Raw genomic sequence first — 24,081 nt, 5'->3', positions numbered from 1 at the left:
TTACATGAATAGCTATCCTATGAAGAAAGTGTTTTGAATGTAGAAAGGAATAAAAAATAAATTTTCAGGGAAATTTTGTGAAACTGGGAAAAAAACCCCAACCCCAAGGAAGATGCATTTCTCATGCTCATGGTTTCTCTTTATGTTTTGGCTTAAAAATATTTGTAATGGTAATGTACCTTCAAGCTCACCTGATGATATGCCTCTCCTGAAAGTCATTGTTTGTTTGAAGGAAAAATAGTAATTGTTTCTCTGTTAAGTATAGCTGGAGATTAGATCAGACGTTTGTCGAGTGCTTATCTAGCTATACAGTCTGCAGTATATGTTTCTCTTCCATGCCATTTCCTGTTTAATGAATGCCATAGGCTGTTTAATGTCTTTGTGCTATCTTACACTATATCTACAACTGGGATATCAGATACCACCATCATGCAATGAAAACCATATTTCACATGTTATGGCTTCACTCTTTCAAAATAACTCAACTGCCAAATTAAGCTGGTGGAATAATTCATATGCTATTAAAAAAAAGACACCTTTTCAGTGTCAGTAGGTTAAATAAAATATCTTGATTCTTTGCATAAGATTGTAGATTTTAGGAATAAATAAGCAGGGTGGAATTTGTTGTTGTTGCTTTTTTTCTGTTCCTCTGGGCTACAGAGGGGGAAAAGTATGCATCAGAAACCCGTCACACTTCAAAATCAGTTATTTCAAAATAACTCTTCAGATATCCTACATTTACTGGAAATCAGATGCAACAGCATGTAAAAAGGGCAATAATTTTGGAGAAGGGACATGCCACTAAGTGATGTGGTGAAATCTTAGGAACTTAAGACACAGGGATTTAGTTGATGGGAATTAACACAAACTTTTCTGTACAAAAACATAATCCATACCATTAATGATTTTGAATTATTTTTTTTTTAGTAGCAGCCTGTGTCGCAGTTCCTTCTTCAGAGAGCTGGCAGGATATATTACTTTTTTGTCAGAAACTTTACTTAATTTCTTTAATTAAAATAAGAGATAAAAAGAACAATTTCAGATCACTTTCAGACTGCAGAATTTTATCACTGAGTTATGGTTATCAATTTTAGTAATGTTTTGGATCTCCCCATTAGTCTTCATGAGCTTACCAGTGTTTTTACACTGACTATCAGTTGCATTTCCTTGTACTACATCACTAACTTGCTAATTTTCTATATGTACTTTTGCAATACAGCATGACTGTGTTGCATTTTTGGAAGTCCAATGTTATTCTCTTGCACAAATTGCTGTCAAAGCATATAGTACTCAGTGCACGTGTTCTTTCTGCTGCTGTCTCCCTTTGAGTTCTCGTCTTACAAAAATGAGTAGGATGACTGCTGTTTTCACAGAATGTACATTCCTTTGTATACTTTTACAGTGTTAGACATTGCATGCTTTTAGTATGTGATAGATTTATGATGATCTACAACCTGCTACAGAGTTAAACAATGCTTTCCAATTTTAATAGCTAGGTGACGGAGCTCTTTAAAATTGAGCAAATACTGCTACAGTATGTGGGGGAGTATTGCTAAAATATAAAACAATGACCATTTGCTCATGTGAAAGCAACCTCTATATATTTTGTGCTTGCTTTTTGTGTCAGAAAATACTTTATTTCATGGAGCTTGTTAATGATGTGTTTTATTGATGTTTGCATCCTCTTTCTCTGTTGTTGTAGTGTCTTCTCTCTACAACTGCCTTTGGGCACGGAGTATTTTTCATTACATTCTTTGAGGGCCAAGAGACAGGTAAGCTCTTTGGTTAGAAGAAAAGCTCTAGGCAGACAAGACCCAGTAGTTTCCTCTCTAGCAGCCCAGCCCTTTCATCATAGAAGTTTAATGACGTTGGTCAAGCATGACTTCCTCTCAGTGAAGCTATGCTGAGTTTTCCTGATGATATTCTTGTCCTTAATATGCCTGGAAATCTTTTCCAAGTTTAGTTGCTCCATCACCTTCCCAAGGATTGGGGTGAGGCTGACTGGCCAGTAGTTCCCTGAGTCCTTGTTCTTCAAGTGATATTTGTTTCTTCAGCCATGTATCCCAGTTGCCATGATCAACCAAAGATTCAGAGTGGCCTTGCAATGATATCTGCCAGGTCCCTTAGTGCTTTTGGGTACATCCCATCAGGGTTCAGAGACTTATGTATGCACATTTTGCCTAAATATTCCCTAATCTGATCCTCTTTCACCAAAGATACATCATCCTTGGTTTCTGGGACCAGGGATTTCTGCAAGCTTGGGTGCAGTAGAAAAATCCCAGCTGAGCTACTGTGCAGATGTAGAAATGCACGAGAACACTCTATTATTTTTAAATGTCAGGAAGAGAAACATGTTTGGAAACTGGCTAAATGTTCTAACAGTTTGTTAAATGTTTTAACACTGTGATCACTACTATCTCCAAGCTAAGTGCTGTCCCTATTGTAGCTGCTTTTAGAAAAGTAACAGGTGAATGTCTGGGCCCTTGATAACTATCTACGAAGGGTGTCATTTATATATCTAAATATATAAAGAGATGCAATCCTTTTTTTACTACTTTGGGAAGATCAATATTGAGAGAGTGGATGCTCCAAACCAGTAGGCATTGAAAAGGTATAATGATACAAGAGTTGTTAAGAAAATATTGCAGAAGAAAAGTTGCAGAAAATATTACTTAAATTTCCCACCAGACTCTTCATCAAAATTAGTCATCTTTATTGGAGAAAGAGCAAAATGTGCTTTATTTTGTTTTGGTTGTTTACAATTTGGTTACTTTTCCATTTAGCAATATGATAGCTTTCTGTAGTGCTAGTGTTTTGCACCTCCTTTCTTCCTTTCATGTCTTCTGCAACGTAACAATTTTATGACGCAATTTCTCATTGAGTTTGTTTCCGTTTACCTCTGAATATGGTCAATGCACACAAATACTTCCTTAGTTAGAATTCAGATTTATATTTTCAAATTTAGCACAGTAGAAATTACTTTAAACTTTGTGTAACCCATTTCCTGATAATATCAGCACAGTGGTGTAAAGCCTGATTCATTGAAGAGATCAGTGTTCCATTTTATCAGTTGTTTTTAATTTTGCCAAATTAAGGGCCAGCTAAAACTTCATAAACAGCCCTTTCTACAACAACTTCTCTGTGTTTTCCCAGCAGCAGTGTCACCTGCTGTTCTAAACAGCAGCTTGAAAAGGCATAGCAATTCATTTCTATTCATTAGGATTGCTATGATTAACTATGGTCTTTTTTGTGTCAGCATTTAAATACCCAGAAATGTGTGATGTTGATGTGTTTGTGATCTTTAATGCTCTGCTGATTTAGCTTTGACCTTTAAAAAATCGTTATTGTTACTCTTACTACCAGGAATTCAGTGGAATAATATGCACCAGGCAGTGGCACAAGGAGGAGGCATGACCTTTGGATGGCTGTGCTGGATGATGCTCTTCGACTCCATTTTATATTCTGTAGGTGGCTGGTATTTCAGCAATATCATTACTGGTAAGATTATGGTGTGATTTTTATTTCATGTTTTTGAAGAAGTTATTGAATGGATTTATAAAATGGGCTTCTTTCATTGTATGAAATCAAACCAAAACCTGACCTTTTCATGAATTAAGTTTCTGATGGGCAAAACTGGGTGATTACCTTTAGGGACTTGGTGAGTCTTCCTACATACATAAATGTTGAGTAGTGCTAACACATGGACTAGAATTTATAGCCAGGCATAAAATACCTTCTGTTAGCTTGCAGGGATGACTAATATTTGAAAGACAGTGATTTGCTGGTACCTCACAGTGACAGAGCTCAGTCTAGTAGCAAAACTTACTGTGAAAAGGGTAACTCACTGCTTAGGCTGAAACCCATGAAGAACAATGTGTCTTCAGATCACAAAGACTTCGAACTGCCTGCTGACTATATCTTACTCTCTGTCAGTCCACAGACAAATGCATAAAGAAAACTAACTTAGAATATTAAGAAATATGTTTTCAGCAAGTAGTTAGATTTTTGCCATTAACCAAGTGAGTATTATTGAGTCGGTTGATGAATTTTTAGTCATAGCCTAATGCCTCACTAGCTATTTGAAATTTCATTTTCTTTTGATTTTGCAAGTCACCTTTTCTTCCAGCTCCTCTGCATTTGTTTTAAAATATAAAAATATAATTTTGCCTTGAAAGAGAGGAGTATGTGGACCATACAGCTGAATTTTACAAACTTTGGCTTAAATTGGCACCTGTCATTCAGTGTCAATGAAATGCAACTCCAAACACACAAGAGTGTATTGTGTGATTGGTAAGTGAAGCCTGGAAGACTGGGCAATGCAATTTAGGTTGTGTGTAGGAGCATATTTTTGCCCTTTCTGTTTCCATGCTACAATAAATGTTTCTTATGCTGGCTGATTTGCTTAAATTGTGTAGGTAGTAGTGAGAGAATAATCTTTAATTATTGTTGCAATAGATTATTGTTATAATAAAAAATAAAGATGCTTGCTTTGGCAGGCCATTTGATGCGTTTTCATTCCTCTAAGTTACAGGAATATATTAGGCTGTGCCTATATATTGTTAAGTCTATGATTCTGTTGCAGTTTAAGGCTGATCTGGAGATAAGGTAAAGCACAGTATCACTGAGGATTGATTATTTTATGGCAGGATCTGGTGTTTTGGCCAAATGCCTTTTTTTTAACTTCACTAACATTTGTTAAGTGCAGTAGAGAGGTTGAGCTGATTAAATGGCCTAACTAGCTCTTTTAAGTAATGATAGGACGTCAGTAGTCTACAAACAAATATGAAATCACTACAAATTTTGCAACAGCTTCTATTATAATTATCATCTAGGAAAATCTGGATTAAAGAATCGATGGTATTTTCCCTTTACTGTTTCCTACTGGAAGAACCTGTGTTGTGCAGAGAGGAGGAAGAGACATTTTTTGAATTCTAATATGTTTTACTTCAATGAAAACTTCCAAGACAAAGGTTTGTGGTCATAACAATTTTAACAACAGCTCTTTTTCAAATGGTGTGCTGATTTTTATCAACCTGCTTTTGTCATTGCTTGGTACATATATTGTATTTTGTGTTTAGATCTTGTCCCTTTCTATCCTCCATTATGTAGTATATGTTATATTAGTATATATATATATATATGAATATTATATACTAAATGTTAATTGAGCTGCCACCTGTAATGCTTGATTCATTGAATGAGAACTACTGTACACAACTATTTAATAAAACTCTTTGAAGAATGTAAAATAAGTATCTCTAAAGTTCCTCCTGTTGCAGTGCATTGCCTCTTTGCCTTAGGATCTTCTGAAGTTCTTTGGACCCTTTCATACTCTTACTGAATCTGAAAAGTGTACTTTATTAAATCTCTCCTCCAGTTTGATTCTCTTCCTTTACTGTTTTCTAAACTTAAAATTGATTTTTAAAGGGGCAAACCCATATTCATAAACAAACCAATCCTTGAAATATTTTAACTTATAATTTGATTATATATTTTTATGTATTTTTATATAAAGCATGTCTCTTTCTTGGTAACATTTACTTTTATCTTATTTAATGATATATGATTTTATACATATATTAGAATCATAAATTATAAAAATCATAAATTAATATGTAATTTATGTATTTTGATACATTATATCGAGTATTTTCATCTCAAAAGATTTCATATTTGCAATAGGTTAAAATATTACATATTAATAATATATTTATGGGGCTGGTGATTGACTGTGCTCATGTTTGGAAAACAGTTCCAACCTTTCATCCTGAAACAGAAAGGAAGTCAGCTTAATCTGTGTCATATGGTCATCTCAGGTTACTGAGCTTGTTACCACACAGTTAGAGAAATGATGGATATGTACCTGCATTGAAGACCTTGAATGATGTTTAGATTAGATTGCTGCTCTAAATCATTTTGCAAAGAGATCTGGTTTCTTTTATTGACTGAGGGCAATTAAATAGGATTAACTGGCTATGCCTGTTAACTAATGTGCCTGAAAACAGATGGAATATATGGAGTAGTTTGCATATTTAAGGGCATAAGACAATGATTCAAGCAATGTTATTATAAGAGTTTATTCACAGTATCATAGAATAGCTAGGGTTGGAAAGGACCTTAAGTGCACCTAGTTCCAACCCCCCCCCTGCCACAGGCAGGGACACCTTACACTAAACCAGCTCACTCAAGGCTCTGTCCAACATGGCCTTGAGCACTGCCAAGGATGGAGCATTCACAGCTTCCTGGAACAACTCATTCCAGCTCCTCACCACCTTTACAGTAGAGAACTTCTTCTTTATATCCAATCTAAATTTCCCGTGTTTAAGTTTGAACCCGTTACCCCTTGTCCTGTCACTACAGTCCCTAATGAAAAGTCCCTCACCAGAATCCTTGTAGGCCCCCTTCAAATACTGGAAGGCTGCTATGAGGTCTCCACGCAGCCTTCTCTTCTCCAGACTAAACAGACCCAACTTTCCCAGCCTATCTTCATACAGGAGGTGCTCCAGTCCCCTAATCATCCTCGTGGCCCTCCTCTGGACATGTTCTAATAGTTTCATGTTCTTTTTATGTTGAGGACACCAGAACTGCACACAATACTCCAGGTGAGGTCTCCTCAGAGCAGAGTAGAGGGACAGGATCACCTCCTTCGACCTGTTGGTCATGCTCCTTTTGATGCAACCTAGGAGACGGTTGGCTTTCTGGGCTGTGAGTGCAAGCTGCCGGTTCATTTCCATTTTCTCATCTACTAGAAATAAAAGATAACTATTTTATGACTCGATAGAGACATATGTGGACATGTGTATAATATAGTATAGCTGGTTTTGGTTGCTTTTTAAAACTGTAAATAGGCCAAATTCTTAGCAAATATTAACTGGCATAGTATCTTTGATTTCAGTGGGTTTATGTCCATTTAGACCATCTGAACATCTATTGCATGTTTTGGTAAATGTTAACAGGGATTAAGCTAATTTGTTATTTCATATATACACATACTCATATCTTTAGGTTCAGCAGCCCTCTTGATCTGCTGCTCTTTCCCATACAGACCTGGCACCTCCAGTTTGGAAAGGCCCTTGCATCGAAGAAGCTGCTATTGGCGTCATGCTACTGTCTCTCACCAAAGAGCACATGGACGGGCAGAAGGCTGCGATTAAAGATCTCAGCCTCACTTTCCACAGAGGTCAGATAACAGCACTCTTGGGACCTAATGGAGCTGGCAAGACAACAATTATGTAAGTAAGTCTGCTGTTCAGTGCTATTACACTCCTCTCTGATCTCTGCTATGCTTTCTCACTTCAAAATATTTGTGAATTCTTTCCTATGTCTTTTTTTTCTTTTCCTCCCCAAATAAATATTTAATAAATTCTCCAAAGCACATGGGAAGTGAAGGCTATATATCTAAGACAAAAACAATGTAATGAATAAAGAACTGAGTCCTCTGTGCCACAGAAACATGATGTAATAGTTTAGGAGCAGCTTAAGTAGGAGCTGAACATGTTTAGTTGTGGAGTTAAACACACCTCAGGAAAGTATTTTTTTGGCATCCTTTTCTGGCATTCCATGTGTACTCCTATCACACACAGAGTATGAAGTTTTATGGGGTTTTGTGCTTTGTTATTAGAGGTTGCAAGGGACTTCTTTCTTGGCAGTTATCCAGAAACAAAAATAACGAAATGAAAATGACATTTAAAAATTTCCGATATAAGGACTCTATATATTTTTACCTTTATGTTAACTATTATCAGCTTTAATAAAACCAGTGACGCAGAATGTGACCCAGTCTGGAATTAGTCCTCAGCTAGAATACACATGTGAAAAAGCAAACAATGGTCTGTTATATTTGGTTGGGAAAAAATGGATTCTGTTATTTTGTTCTGGAATTAATAAAAAGAAGGATTGTTGAGATTTTAAAGAAAAATGTTCAAAACTCAGAAAAAAATCAAAAAAAGCTCAAAGCAGTGTTTCTGCATCTGTTCTCAGCTGAATGCCTCAGGAAATCCAAGTGTGAGCTATGTAATACAGTCATTACACGTGATCTTGCTGAATTTTTTGTTTCCTTGTGTCAGGTCATTGTTGACTGGTCTGTATCCACCAAGCTCTGGTACTATTATTATTAATGGAAAGGACATACATAGTGATCTGGCTGCCATCAGGACAGAGCTGGGCGTTTGCCCACAGTATGATGTCCTGTTCAACGTACTAACTGTGCGAGAACATCTGCTGTTTTATGGATCAGTGAAGGCACCTGGCTGGACAAAAGAACAGTTGAATCAGAAAGTCAGTGGGTAAGTTTTTCCTTCATTTGTTGAAAACTGTCAAGTAGATTGGTAGTGTTTCTTGCAAGCCCGTCAAACAAGAAAGTGCTAAAGCAAAATTGCAAGTAGAAGTAAACAGAAACTGCAGGTTTTATATGAGTTTTAGAAAATAGATTTACTAGTTTCCAACCTTTACTTGAATGTGCTTGTAGTGAAACTGTCAATATTTGATATCCTGATATAAAGAACCATCAAATAAACACTCCAACTGGAGTGGAGATGGCAAGCCTGGTAGCAGCTGTAGTGGTTCCTGCCTCATACTGTCTGCCTTACCTCCCTCCATGCTGGAGAGGCAGATAGAAAGTATAAACTGCTGTGACTTCACCCTGTGTTTTCAGATAAGTCAACACTGACTGTGTGTTTATTATCCTGTTTTCAATCACCTACAATAAAGGGAAGATTGGAAAACCAGAAAAGGCAGGTAAAGGCAGTACTTGTTATAATCTTTTTAAATAAGCCATCACCTTTTTCCTTTGTTGAATTCAGATTTTAAATGTGTTTAACAAGTGAAGGGCTCTGAGAACAAACAATAGGAAAAAAAAAAACGAACAGAGCTCTGACATCACCTCAGAGGATTTGACACTTGTCAGGCAGAGAATGTTTCCTAGTGGGTCTATACTTGTTGATATAGGAGTAGATCTTCATCATTTTTGCATCATGTATATTAAACAGCTAGTAGACCATACAAAGTGAGATCTTGTTCACCAGTAGCAAACTGGTTCATTTTCTGGATGTCCTGGGTTCAGCAGTAGCAGTCTTTTTTTTTTTTTTTTCTCCTTCTTGGTAGCTGGTGCAGTGCTGTGTTTTGACTTCTGGGCTGAGAACGGTTGCTGATAGCACCTATGCTTGTAGTTACTGCTCAAATGTTTGGTTTGTCCAAGGACTTTCTGAGTCTCATGCTCTGCCAGGGAGGAGGGGATGCCGGGAGGAAGGAGAGACAGAACACCTGACCTGGGCTAGCCAAAGAAGTATTCCATACCACAGCACATCATGTCGAAGATGTAACCGAGAGTTACCCAGAAGGGCTAGAGCTCTGGGGGGATGGAGGAGGGATTGGTCAGTGCTCGGTCGGGCAGGGTGGGGTGAGTTATGGGTTGGTGGCTGACGAGGTGTTGTATTCTCTTCAGTTGTTATTTCTTTTATCATTATTATTATTATTGGTGGTAGCAGTAGTGATTGTGTCATACCTTAGTTATTAAACTGTTCTTATCTCAACCCGTGGGAGCTACATTCTTTGGATTCTACTCCCCAACTCTCCAGGGGTTGGGGGAGAAAGTGGGGGAGTGAATGAACAAGCGGTGTGGCTTGGTTTAAATCACGACACTGGACTTTAGGAATAAAATATATGCTTTTCTAATAGTGTGGCAGTGTAAATAGTTTCTGTTTACCTTCTAAATCATGCTAGACTGTGTGAAGGACTGGGCACTTCCATGCTTTAACAGAAAAGAATGCCAAGCTCATGGGACTTTTCTTTGAATGTACAATTAGGCATATGTAGGCACATTTGTGGCAAAGTGGCTTTCCTTTTTAGTAGCTATCGGAAAAACCCATTATTCTGATCTGAATTCTGTCTGATCTGAAAAATTTCTGGTGTGGGACATTGCATTCTCTCTAGAAAAGCAGAACCAACTCTGTAGGACAATAAAGCCAACTCAAACATAGTTTTTGGTTTAAAATTTCTGCAAAATACTATCCTGTATTTTATTGTACTTAGACTTCTGAATTGCTGTTTCAGCAGCAGTCTGTCATACTAATGACATACAAGAATATTCTGAACTCTACAGGCCTTGCTACTAAGAAAAAAGTAATTTATTTTGAAGGCATTGAGTTCTTTAAAATATTTCAGACAAACTAGGAATGCAGCAAAACAATGAAAAAAATTTGCTTTTCGTTAAGCAAAAAAAAGGACTCCAAAGGGATTAAGAATTTTTCTGGATATATACCTATACAATAATTATAGGAATCTGTTTTCTTTAAAATGAAGAATTCTCTCAGGTTAATTGGCATGGTTTACAGACTGCATATGCATTCAGATGATTCAGGGAATTAGCTTAGGATTGTTGAATCTTTTCTGTCTTGCTTGTCAGGCTAATAGAAACTGAAACCTTTTAGGTCAATGTGTGGATGTTCATGTGATGAAAAATAAATCAGTGGTCTTTCAGTGCTGCCTTTGTTGACTGTGTTTCTGCACACTGCTCAGAGGCAAGTTCGTCAGAGGGGAGGGGCTGAAAAGGCAATGTCCGTGAGGTATCTCTAAGTCCTTAACACAGGAATCACATTAGGTTGGATTAGGTAGTATTACTCTACGTAGAGATCACTAATTTGCTTAGATCACAGAAGCATGTCTTCAAAAAAAAAAAAAACAAAACAACCCCAAAACCAGCAGTGCTACCTTATTTACTTTAGATGACTATACATTTCCTAAAACCTCAGGCAACTTTTAAGATTTGATATGTAGCTACAAAAACTAAAGCACTGTTTGAGTTATGAAATAACAATCTTTACCAGGGCTTCACAGGCTATACTCTAAAGTCTGCTGAAATTGTTAGACAAATTGGCATTTATTTCATTGGAATTAATTTCAAAATTGTCTGTTCTTATCCTGCACAATACTTTCCTGCACAATATTTATCCAGAATTTGTATTTCAGGTGGTGATGAGTGTTTATACTGCAAAGGTAGTGAAATAATTTTTCCCCCTATTTTTCTTGCCACCAAAAAGTGTAATGTCAGAGGCAGTGTTTTTTTCACTGTCTATTTACAATGACTTTTCAGTAATTCAGCTGTGAGAGCACATGGTATGACTGGAGGTAAACTTTTCCAAAATGTTTCATATTTCTGAACTTCAGAGCTCTGGAAGATGTGGATTTATCCCAGCACCAGTACAAACCAGTTGGAGCTCTTTCTGGGGGAATGAAAAGGAGGCTGTCAATTGCTATCTCATTCATTGGAAACTCAAAGACAGTTGTTCTAGATGAGCCCACCAGTGGAATAGATCCATGCTCTCGACGTAGCATCTGGGACATTCTTCTGAAGTATAAAGCTGGTACAAAACCTATACACATATTTGCTGCTTACTTTCCTTTCTGTAATTCTGTTTCAATTGATTTATTCAGAATATTACTAGTACCATTCAGTAACTAAATACATTCATTTCAGAGGTAACATTTAATCTTGAGAAACTTGAGAAACTTGAGAAACTTCAAAGCAGCCAAACGAACTTACAAAAATTACCTGTTATCTCACATAAGGATGCCTGTTCAGACAGAATTTTGAGCTTCATTTTCTGGTTTTCATTTCCCATTTTTTACGTATCTGTGTAGAGATGCATATATACTTCTAATGAAAATAGAATCATCAGTTGGTTTGCTACATTAATTTTTAAGTTCCATAGGGTAAAAAACTGATTGTGGGAAGCAAACTTTTCAGCTAGTGAGGACTCAATTAGCTGTAATAACTCACAGTGAATGATTTATAAAACAGACACAGCTTTTATGTGATTTTAAGGCATCTCTTACACTCTTAAAACAGCTTGAAGTTGTAATGCTTAATATTGCTTACATGTATAATAGAAGGCAGTGCACGCTTAGACTTGACTCTAACACAGACTGTAAATCTGAATGGAGATTTTGTTTGTGTCTTGCATTTATGTTTCGAAGAGAGCTAAAACATGTTCCCTTAATTAAAGGAGCCTCGTGAAAGCAAGATGTGTTTCTCTAGAAGCCATGTTTTGTAGACATGTACCATTCTTTCTGATGCAGGTTGCACATTGATCTTTACCACTCACCATCTCGATGAGGCAGAGGTGCTCAGTGATCACATTGCTATCCTGCAGCGTGGCCAGCTGAAGTGCTGGGGTTCTCCCTCTTATTTGAGAGAAACATATGGCCAGGGACACAGTCTAACACTGACAAAAAAGGTATGTTAAAAAGGCACTGTGGGGAATTTCACAGTGCTTGCCAAGTAATGGCTGTGTATATTCTAAAGTAGGTGTATGTCCCTGAAAGGAAGTAATATGTGATACAGATTATTAGAAAGCCTGAAAATATGTTTTTATTAGCTTTCTTGGTAGTTTTTTTGTGGGTGGCACTATTATTATTATTATTACTGTTATTATTTAGAAGATCACAATGTCATCTTTGAAATTTATGAATTTCAATATTTAGCTGAAAAGTGCCTTGTCTCGGTGTTTTTTATTCTTGGGAAGTAGTCTCTGTGTCCCAGGCTTGAAGCAATTTCATCAGTGGAAATTTTCCTCTATGAATTTTATTACCAAGTCTGATACTTCTGGTGATATTAATTGTTTTTTGTGCATTATTATCGTTCTTTCTCATAGCCCTCTGTGTTTGAAATCCAGGATCCTAAACATACTGTTCAGATCACATCTCTTGTACAGACCCACATCCCAGAAGCCTTCTTGAAAGAGAATAGTGGGACTGAGCTGACCTATGTGATTCCAGAAACGGCAGATAAGGCTTCCTTTAAAAGTCTTTTTCAAGCTTTAGATCAAAGCCTGCATCGTCTACATGTGACTGGCTATGGCATTTCTGACACCACCTTGGAAGAGGTACTTTAAGTTTTTCTGCGTAATGGCATTTTCTTGTTTAGATAAACCTGTATTAGCTTGCAGCTACTCTTAATTATATCTTCCATAATGCATAACTTTATTGTGAAATTTGTGATATTTGAAACTGCATCAGTAGTTCTGGGTTTGTTTTGCAAGTTTAAACTTGTTCATGTTGCATATCTGTGGGAAAAGATATAAATAGAACTCAAATAATGCAAGTAAACCTAAAATGACAATTGTTCATGAAATTTATTGAACCAATATGCCACTATGTGGAGCTTCTATATCACGAAGTGGTCCACTGGGAGACGTCTTTGGCACTATGTTGATTTGCAGCATAGGTTTTTAGGGCCCTTCACAAGCATAAGCAATCTCTGTTTTCACACTTGTTTGGAAACTGAGTCCAAAGAGTCATCTGCTATCAAGTATGTGTTTTCCTTTGAAGCTAAGCTCTATACGGCTGAGTCATTTAGGAAAAAAAAAAAAAGCATCTCTTCAGTGTTTATCTTATAAATGACCACAGTGCACAAAGCTAGCACAGTAAGCATTTGCTGTGGCAGGGTGATAAATCACAGAAGTTTGATAAACATGTTATATGGTGCTATAAATCACGTTCCTGATGCACAATTCTATGCGACAAGTCAAAAGCTTCTTGAAAAATTAGTATTTTCTTTCAAATTATGTAGGGTGATTAACATGCTATAAGAAAGAATGCACTTCAGTGCCTAACTTCATAGATTGTGAGTTAATGTATGTATTGAGAACCTTTTTTATTATGTCCCTGTGGGATATCATAGGACTTTGTGGAACCAGCATGTGTAAAGTAAGTGTGAAGTTGTCATGGAATACAGGAAACTTCCTCAGTGTGCTGTATCTGTTATTCAGTTGAGAGTTTTCTTTTGGCTGTTTTCTGCAGGGAAGGTTAAAAAAAAGGATTAAAGGTGGTATTAGATATTGATATATAGTTCTTCAGCTTGAGGACTTAATACATTAATTTGGGGTGATTTCTGTCATCTCTGCATCTCATCATTAGTTATTGTTGCAATCTCTATTCTCCATTTTCTTATCAAAAGCCTCTTTTCATTGGCAACTAAATGGATAGCACATAATAGCGCTATTTAGTCTATTCAAATAATTCAATCTGGAAACAAAGAACTCTTACTTTAAAGGAAGAAATGTGTTCCAATTTTCATTTTATCCTTTCTTTTTGTTCTCTCACACACTCACCGTTATTCTTTTTCAGTCTGAGGGACACTTGCACTCTCTAAAAGTCCATTCATACTTCAAAGTATACTTCAAAATCATGATGTTCTAACAAAATCAGTTCTTGAAACCTTATATCTCGTTAATATTGTATTTGCTTAATTTTTGGTTTTAAATATGTTTTCCAGCCATTTGTATCTGTGTACTTTATAATACTTGCAATCCAAAGAGTGTTAGCAGAACTAAAAGGAGGATGGAAGAGTGGTTAATTAAATTGAGTGGAACAACCCTGGAGGTTTCAAAGCTTATGTCTTTCTTTCTTTGATTTGAGGAGAGAATAAAACTGTTCAAACATCTTTGCAAAATAAGGTGTGTCTAAATACCTGCTAATTTTGTACTATCAATTCTCATCCTTGAAATGACCAGAGAGTTTGCTCCAAAACTTTCCAGGGAAAGCCATATACCTCCTTGAAATAATTTAGTCTTAAAACCTATGCAGCTTCTAAGGAGATTCTATTTTGTGAAGGATGTTCTAAACATCTCTGGTGCTTCAAAAGAAGTAGCCAGGGCAGTGGCTGCTACTTGCAGGTAGGGCAGTCCTCAACAGCCGGTATGGCTACCTGCTCTCTCCATCCCCAAGAGTGGCTGAGGTGGTCCTTCAGTGTCTGGCATGGGGCAAGCTTGCAGGGGCAAGTGCAAATGTTAGAATTGAGCCATGCTACTCCTTACCTATTTTAATCACGTTCCTCAAAAACATAGTTTCTTCCTGTGGCTTTGAACTGTGCCAAGTGTCTGTCTCCCTCTGAGTGCGTAACTCAGTCTGACAATCAGAAATGTTCCTGTTTAGCAGATAACAATTGACATGCTTGCAAAAGTTCCTCAGTTAAGTCATGCACAGTGAATGGCTCTAAAACTGCTTCTGCATTGTTCTGCTTAGTCAAACATGCCCACAGCTATGGAAGGCTATGCTCAGCATGTACTTCCTGGAAGATAATATAAAACCAATGTGAATAGAAAATGCAGTAGGGCCCAGAAATGCTGCTAAAATATCAGTCAGTGCTTTTAGATGATAAAGGACTGTCTATAGATGTTGGCTAGTTTTTTTGTTGCTCTTGGTTTTTTTTTTTTTCCCACCTTCACTTTCTCTTTCTTTCAGCCACCTTGGTTTTCTGCACTTTTCCCCTTCAGGTCAAAATGTATTTTAGGAATGATAATTGCAGTGAAGTGTCAGGGATACTATGCCACTGTATCAGTGGACCAGGCTTGTTTTTATGAGGCTGTCCCAAAGAAGGAATCAGAAAGAAATGAAGTAGTAGCTGCCTAGTACATCTCGGCTACAGGAAATGTGCATTTCCTTGGGTTCTCCTCTACAGAAAGCCATCTGGAAAAACCCTTTGTTAGATGTGGACTTGCAAGCCAGAGCAGAAATTAAGCAGAAATAGCTAAGATGTGTAGGGAAAAGGATGCTCTGCTGAGGGCTAGGATACACCTTCTTTTGTTGAATTTTTCCAGTCTTTTAGGTATGCAAGAACACATTGTCTCTCTGTCATCATGTCTAATCCTAACTTTTCCAGATCTGTGTGTTTTAGAGGGTACTTTGCTAATAACCTCGTTAGGCTAATACTACTTCTGTCCACAATATCTTGGGCACTATTAGAAAATGTGTCATGTTGCTGTACAACCAAGTCCCTAATGATTCACATGTTTAATGGGATGTTTGAGAGATGCCTGGACACTATGAGGAGGACTGGGCAGAGCAGTTGGCCTTCTGTCTTTAGAGCTCTGCCAGAATAGCTGTGTCAGTGAAGCTGCAGTGGACACAGCCCATATTAGAAAAGTATGTGGTGGTTTTGTTTCTTTTCTAAGGCATAGTTACATTATTTCTTTAAGTGATTAAAGAAGAAAAAGTCTGTCTGCAGCTTCAGCAGGAGTTTTGGATATGAACTGTGTATATGCAGGCAACACTTTTGTAGTGTAGCCTTCATCCTAGCCAGAGATGGTTGATTCCTTTGTGGTTTTAGTGAGTTCACTTCAGTTTGCTTGATGGAATTGGTGGGCAGAGGAACCATTAGCAAGCAGGCCCAAGGCAACAAATTAGAATGTGGCTTTGGGCAGTTAGGATTTCCCTCCAGAGTCCGATAATAAAATGTCGGGAGGTATTAATTTCTTCTGCCCTTGCAGTTGTTAATGACCAAAAGTGCTCTCTGAAAGTTGGCAGGTAACAAGTGCAATCAATAATCACTGTTAAATAGCAATTACATTGACTACAGAAAATATGGTTATTGTAACAGTCAGACCTTAGCAAGTCAAGAAATATCTTTCTGTAACTATAAAGTACTTCACATTGACTGTTTTTATTTTCTATTGTATAAGCTCCTTGGAAACAAGGATTTTTTTTTTTGTTATAACTGCTATCAGGTTCTCAGGTTCTTTTGTGGGAAGAAATAAATAGTTTCTTAATGATTTCTGAAATTTGCACTGTGGTTATAATCTAAGTCTTGCAGCTCAACACAGATATGAAAAAGAAGGAGAAGGCTTTCATCAAAAGAAAACAAAAATTTATTTGTACTTTTGCTGTTTGATTAGAGATGCTCATGGTAATTATGTTAATTTTTCTTTTCTTTTTATCTGAAATATCTAGATCACTGTTTAAATTGCAGTTAAGGTTAAGGTAAAAATATGTTAATTTTATTTTTCATCTGAGCTTACAGAAAGTGGGGTAAGCGTTAGTAACTGACTCCCTATGAAAGCTGTTCCAAGCTTCTGCAAGGCTGAGGGACTGATGAATCAAATACAGCTTTATGAAATTCAAAGGATGTTATGTGGACAGAACTGTGAAACAGGATTAAGCAAAAAGCAACAGGTCAAACACAAATCTATTTGACAAAGTGTATACACCTTTAAACAGATCTCATGACCATAAAGTTGATGAATTCTTCTGGGATTTTTTAATGTTAACTTTAAAACCCTTCTGATGTGTGTCCGCCTGCCTAGGAAGATTCAACCCTTACAATTTAGTGCAGTTTTTTAGATTGATACTTTTATAAGAAATTACTTCAGTTTTTCCCATAGTAATTTTAGGTAACAGGTTCCTATTATATTCTTCCAATTCAGGATATGAATGCTGATGGTTTTGCTACAGAACACGCATTGTTGCCCAGTCTTCTCCACAGTATTAATTAGACAGGTCTTTGTTAATGTTGACTATGCCTGATGATTGCATTGTTCTTTAAATATATTTCAATAACAATAATGTTATTGCACATATGCTTGCATAAAAGTATGGACCCTTCCTAGAGCCCTGTGGATTTTTGGTTCTGTATAATTCTGTATGTTTGATTTAGTACTGGTACATGTAGAACTTTTTGATAGCAATTCCAGTTGTGCCTACAGATTTCCATCTAACGTATCAGAAAAAACTTGAAGCTGTCAATATGCATTTAGTAAAAACTAGTAACTGAGTTCCGAAATATATAATGGTTTAGGAGCATAAAATATCAACCAAGGGCAGCCAGTCTATTGAAAAATCTTTGCAGACAGTAGTGTGCATGGGCCAACAATACATTGCGTAGGTGCTTTTGCATCTATTGCCATTTCTTCCTTTTCCCTTATCCCTAGGATTCCTCCTCTGGAGAGCTTGATTAATTTTATAGTCATATATATGGTTACAGCAGCCACTACTAACATCTGACAACGTGGATGTTTGGGATATGTAAAGTAGTTTCTTAGAAAATGGATTCTAATTTATTTTTTTCCTATTTCATTAAAGGTTTTTCTGAAGCTACTACAGGACTCAGAGAAGATGCCCTGCGTTCCACGGACAGCACACCTGGACCAAACAAGTGGTGCTGAATCATCTTGTAAGTATAAAATTAGGTACCTTCTGAAGCAGACAGATTTATAAAGATCACAAATACAAAGGTAAAAATGCACAAAGATCCCAAAGTTGAGGAATGCACAAGCAGATTGAGAATACTGCCTGGCATCAAAGTAATACTTTTTTTCTTTTTTTGTCTGTGTAAAGTGATCTGCCGTGGAGAGTAAGTTTTTATGTGCACTGCAGTTCACCTCTGTATCACGTTAGAGTTGTCTTCCCACCCTTCTGCCATGTATAAATGTGAACACAAGCATTCTCTCAAGGTATCAGCATTAATGTACTGCTTCCTACTAGACCCTGTAAAAAATTACCCTCTTTGACTCATATTGACAATGGATAAATATTGCTGAGGTATACCACTGATGTAAAATCTGGAAGCTATTAGAAAAGTGTATTCATCTCCATCTATGTGCAAATAAAAAAAATAAATAAAAGCTGTTGCCCCCCAGAGTAAAGATCATTTGTCCTCTCAAGTGGCATGTTATTTCAGGTTCCCTTCCATGCTTGTTTGTTTTAAAACAAGTTCCTTCACGCTTTCTGTTTTCCTGCCCTGCAAGCTTTCACATTTCTGAAACCTTAGGAAGCTTCTTATATAAATCACTAATGTGATATCTTGCCAAATGCAAGACTGAAGTTCTCTAAAAACAGTGCCCACCAAGCTGATCAATATTTTCTTATTGGTTCTGCGATTCTCATGCTTATATACTTACCATGTTCCTTTTTATTTGATGAATTACATCTAGGTTATACTCTTCTGTTAGATGTCAAACATTTTATTCTATATCATAGAATCATATAATGTTTTGGGTTTGGAGGGACCTTGAAGATCATCCAGCTCCAGTTCCCTGCCATGGGCAGGGACACCTTCCACTAGACCAGGTTTCTTCAAGCCCTGTCCAACCTGGCCTTGAACACTTCCGGGGATGCCCACAACTTCATACACAGTCTTTTTTAATTTGTTTCTATAGAACACAGGTATAGAGAGGTTCTGGTCTGTGACTGAGGACCTTCATTGTTACAGTAATGGAAATAATAATTTTGAACAAAGCTTGTGTTAGTTGTTAAGATAAATTCAGTTGAATCTGTCGGTAATGAGTAATCAATGCCAAGAACCGTGATCTGAGAACTTTTCTTAGTACAAAGACTTGATGATTTTTCCAGAGGGTCTTTTTGCTACACTACTTCAGTCCCTGTTGAATCAATGAAGATGTAACTATATAGCAAAAAAAAAAACCCCACTGAGTGGTGAGTAGATGACTTCCATTAAAAATATAGTTTTGAATATCCCTTAATTTTATAACCATCAGTTATGTATTTCATCAAGGCTCAGCTAGGATATCAAAACCAATTTCAAATCAAAACAGTCTGTCTTCTTCACATTGCATTTTCCTTAAAGAGTAAGATTTACAGTTCCTAAAGTAGTGAAAACAGAATATGGTATACCTAACAACTTCTTATTTTTCACCATCTGCAAAACATACATTATTTGTTCAAGTTATTACATTAATAAAGAATCTAGTAATCAGAGACTCTGTAGTATTTCAGTCTGATAAATTATAGCAAGGAAATGTAATGATAATGCCATTTCTTTGGGGATGAGTGTATTGAGTGTAGTGGAAAATTGTCATTCATGCCGATGACTGTCATTCATCATTAAGGACAGTTGTGAAGTGTAGGCATAAGGGATCTGGGAAATGGTCATGAAAGGTATCCATCATTGTCAAAGCTAAACAGAATACTCCATGGGCAATAGCTTGACCTGTATAACTTTGTCTTTGAAAGCAGATTCAAAGGCAGTCAAACTTTCTGTTGTCAAAGTAGTCAAATGAATTTTCAAAATCCCCTTTAGCAAACAGCTGGGTTATTGAGAAGATCACAGGATGCTGCTATTTGATTTGTAAAGGAATTTGGAATAGAGAGCTGCTTTGACAAAGCATGGAGCTGAGCACAAGCAGAGATATTGTCTATCCTTTACTGGTACCCAGCCCTCGAGGCATCAGGATTGTGTAGAAACCAAAATGTTGTCTCTTGTTTCCCAGAGAATAGAAGTGTACATGTGCCATCTTAAATGAATCTACAAAAAGCAGTAAATTATTTAGGCTGATGACCAGTGACAAAACCAGGCAAAAGCCATCACTTCAGCAAATTATGACAGAATTTCACTGAAGTTGGAGTTTTGATAATTTCTGCTTAAGTTTTACAGTATCTGATTGTACTGGGTCTGGCTGGAATGGTGTTAATTTCTGCATAACAGCTCTTATGGTGCTGTGCTTCAAATTTCTGACTAAAACAGTCTTAGTAATAGACCAGTGTTTTGGTTATTGCTCAGCAGTGCTTGCAGTGTCAAGGCTCTTTTTCCCATTCTGACTCTCCTCCCTGTGGTGAGTAAGGCTGAGTTTGAGCAAGAAGCTGGGAGGAGACATGACCTGGACAGCTGAGCCATTGCTACCAGACTCATGTGATTACCTTTACATTCCTTGTGGTTTTGTTCTTGTTTGGTTGTTTTTGTTTTCTTTCATTTGTTTGATTTTATTTCCATTCATTTCTTCTTTGCAAGTTTTCTTGCTTGCTTTATTCCTAGTCTCTCCCCCATCCTGCTGGCAGAGAAAGAGTGAGCTCACAGCCTTGTGGTGCTTAGCTGCTGGCCAGGGGCAACATACCACAGTCATGTAAAATAAATTCAGAATTATTTGACACATTCTGAATGCAAATATTAGAGGTAAATAGTAGTCTATTCATTAAATTATATAACAATTTCAACACTGATCATTTTAATATGCAAAGCACACTTCGTAATTTCTAGAGGTTTAAGTTTCCTCTGTGGAAGGTTAACTCATAATATTTAGCTTTATTCCAATTAAAAAAAACAGAATAAAACTCACCTTTTGGTGTTAATAGTTAACAATTTTAAGTCAGGAAACGCCTATGAGTGCAGGCATAATACATGTATATATTAAAATAAATGCATGCATAATTGATTTCTACACTGCTGGGGCACAAAATTGATGGTTATTATTTTGTAGATATATACAGAGCATGCAGGAAAAAGATTGGACTGAAACTTCAATAGCTGCATGACAAGATCATTGGAGCCAAATAGCCTTGAGAAAATGAAGAAGCCAACCCTATGGAGTCCAATAAAAGTATCATAAATTACAGCAAGCAGTCTGTGTACACAAATAATCAGGAGAGCTAAGAGAAAAGTCTAAGGTGTGACTAGTTAACCATGGGTAAATAACAAAGTATTCTGAGCATATGCAAAAGCAGGCAATAGGCTAGAAGAATAGTCTCACTGGATCATTAAAGGACCAATGCTGCAAAATTAGAATATTCAGATATCATGCTAAAGAGACAAAATTTTGTAGCATTCTACATCTCAGAGATGTTTGGAAGTTACCAACTTTGATTATAATCTCTTCTGGCAAAAAAGTGCAGTTGGAACCTGATATATATTGAAAACTAAGCTGTAGAAAATTCAAAATGGATAAAATTATATTTTTCACACAGTCAAAAATTACATTGCTAAGTGTCCATCAACTTCTTCAATAAGTTAGCCACTGAGAATGTTGGAGTGGAAGCAGATTGGTGCATAACTAATTTTTATGGTTGCTTACACCTTTCGCTGAAGCAGCTGTAGCTGTTGTCAGCTATTTTAAAGGATTTGAGGAAAAATATTGCATTACTTCTATTAGGATTGAAGAGATCAACAACATAGAGCACTTAATAAAGCGCATCTGAAAGCTAATTTAATTCAGCAACTGTAGCTGAAAAAAGCAGTCATCAATAGTAAAACATCACACTGAAGAGCTTTCAGTGAATTTTAACTGGGTTTCAACTCTGCCTTTGGATTATTATCATCAGTGACACTGAAGTATATATAATCTTGCTTATGGAAAAAAAAAGGAGGGCTGCTGCAAGGTATTGCTAGAATGGTAATGAGTCATTCCGAAGAGTGACTTAGATCACTTGAAAAGCTAAATCTATTCGAAATAAAGTGTGGTTTAATTAAGCTAAATGCTGGGCAATCTATGTAATGAGGAGTAATATCCTAGAAAACATTGACTTTGAAAGTTACCTACTATTCCTAGAAAAAAAGCACTTTAAGACAGTATAGCTGAGATGATTTATGTTTCAATTTAATGTACAAAAGGATGAGAAGAGGTCATTTTGACTATCAGAACAAAATTGATGAGACTGATGCTACAATAAGCATGTACAACTTTTGTGTGCATGTTTTTAAGTGTGAATGTCTTTAAGGAAAGTTGAGAACTTGGAAATTGAACAGAGAAGAGTTAACACTGGAGGCTGGAAATGAAGTCCTTATAACTCCTTATAAAGGCACTGTCAGGGGTCAGTTAATGTAGTTTATGGAATAAAAGATGAAGAAGTGGTTTGCTTAAAAAGGTACAATTCTTTTTTTTAAATCCATGGAGAATACTGTCTATTAAGTTATAGTTCTAAATTTTACAGGGACAAAAGTGATAAATGGAACACAGGAAGGATTAAGAGAACCAAATATCTGGAAGTTAAAGGCAGGCATTTCTCCTGTAGGTTAGTTAACAGTTGCAGTTTGTCTACCTTGCAGTTAGTATGTTCCCTCTCATCAAGAGATATATGCCTGGGGCCTTTGCAGAAAATATGCGACAGTAAAAGCTGTTACTGATTTCTGCATGTGAGTGGAATTTGCTGTCTATTGATCCGTGATCAAGTGGTTTCTTCTGTTCTTAGAGAGGAGCTTTTAATACATTATGACAGATTGAGTTTGTTATAATTACAAAATGAAGGTTGACAGTTTTTTTATAATATATTTGAAGTTATAACATCAGTTTTTAAGTGAAACACTCTTCTTTTATTTCCCTGTAACATTCTCTTAAAAGGTTATAAGAATTATTTCAGTGTTTCACCTTGCAAAATGTAACTTGACTTTTGAGTAGAAAACTGGACAGTAAGTAACAGTCGCTACTTACTAGCCAGTTTAGAAGTGGCTGATGACATGAAGACTGATACTAAAATTTTCAAATTTTTGCTAGCTGCTGATAAGGAGAAAATACAGCATCTCAATCTTCCATTATCTTGGATACATTATGTTTTCCTTCAGCTTTTTCTTTGTTGTTTTAATACTCCTCAACCTTGCTTCTTTTTTCCTTTTCCTTTTCCTCTTTCAGGATTCTCTAAAGCATAGAATGAGGATGAAGCACCTTTATATTACCTATAAGTAATCAGAAAAAGGCATTTGATCTCAAAAATAATATCACCTTTTTTAAGGTTTACCTTAAATACATTTACCTTTAATTTAGTTTCCTAGTAAGCGCATAACTGTAACTCCTGTCTTCCTGAAAGTAAGCAGTCATGTTCTTCCACTTAACTCAAGTGTGTTTCACTTTTTTTCATCCACTACTTTCTTCTCTCATCTGAACATTTTCCCTACCAGTTAATTTCCTTGTGATTAATGCCTGGTCCTTTTCCACTTTTCATCCACAGTATAGATTTCATGGGCTCTTCGCTAGAAAAGCTTAAACATCAGAGGGCTATTAAAAATCAGTGCTGTTTTCTAATAAAGAGAAGTACTCTTACAATGCCAAGAAGCTGATCCACTTCCTGTTCTCCACATTTTTGTCCTCCTATTCATTTCAACTGCTAGAAAATTAAAGAAGTGAACCCTCTTGCCTTCCTATTACAGGCACTTTGTTCCCTTCTGCTCTAAAGAAAAAGGTCATTAAAGCAGCTGGTCAGTAAAGTACCTGCCAAAAAGGGGGCTCAGCTGAAGACTATAGTTTTCTGCAAGTGCCAAAGCATCACAGAACAAAACAATAATCCCTTCTGAAATCTCTATTTTGAAAATTGTATGAATTGCCCATGAACATGCAGATGGAATTGAGTTGGTTCCATAGTAGGTCACCCATATGACTTAGCTGCTTTTCTTGGTTGTGTAATTTAGTAAATTTTTGTTCTTAAAGTGTAAGAAAGAACTTCATTTAGACTGCAAGGTATACTTGAAGAAATATGTTATGCTATATAGGTCCAGATTTCAAATTGTGATCTGAGGTTTATTGAGTATTTCCAGTTTCTACCTAATTGAAAATGAATGAAGAAAATTGTTGCATCACTCCATCTTATGAT

The 24,081-nt window shown here is 36.5% G+C and overlaps 1 protein-coding gene across 1 annotated transcript in view; it reads left to right on the top strand.

Moving 5' to 3' along the window:
- The window catches only part of ABCA13 (ATP binding cassette subfamily A member 13), a 181,601-nt gene that overhangs the window by 69,809 nt on the left and 87,711 nt on the right, over nt 1-24,081 (top strand). The window contains exons 33-41 of the mRNA XM_034060311.1: nt 1,703-1,772; nt 3,364-3,498; nt 4,833-4,970; nt 7,046-7,232; nt 8,067-8,285; nt 11,164-11,360; nt 12,076-12,233; nt 12,651-12,881; nt 17,854-17,944. Of these exons, the coding sequence (XP_033916202.1) occupies nt 1,703-1,772; nt 3,364-3,498; nt 4,833-4,970; nt 7,046-7,232; nt 8,067-8,285; nt 11,164-11,360; nt 12,076-12,233; nt 12,651-12,881; nt 17,854-17,944 (1,426 nt within the window). The remainder of the gene's footprint in view (nt 1-1,702; nt 1,773-3,363; nt 3,499-4,832; nt 4,971-7,045; nt 7,233-8,066; nt 8,286-11,163; nt 11,361-12,075; nt 12,234-12,650; nt 12,882-17,853; nt 17,945-24,081) is intronic.

The sequence above is a fragment of the Melopsittacus undulatus genome, chromosome 1 (assembly GCF_012275295.1).
Source record: "Melopsittacus undulatus isolate bMelUnd1 chromosome 1, bMelUnd1.mat.Z, whole genome shotgun sequence".
Lineage (NCBI taxonomy): Eukaryota > Metazoa > Chordata > Aves > Psittaciformes > Psittaculidae > Melopsittacus > Melopsittacus undulatus.
Note: the sequence above shows the minus strand (reverse complement) of the source record. Positions and strands in the feature narration are given on the sequence as shown.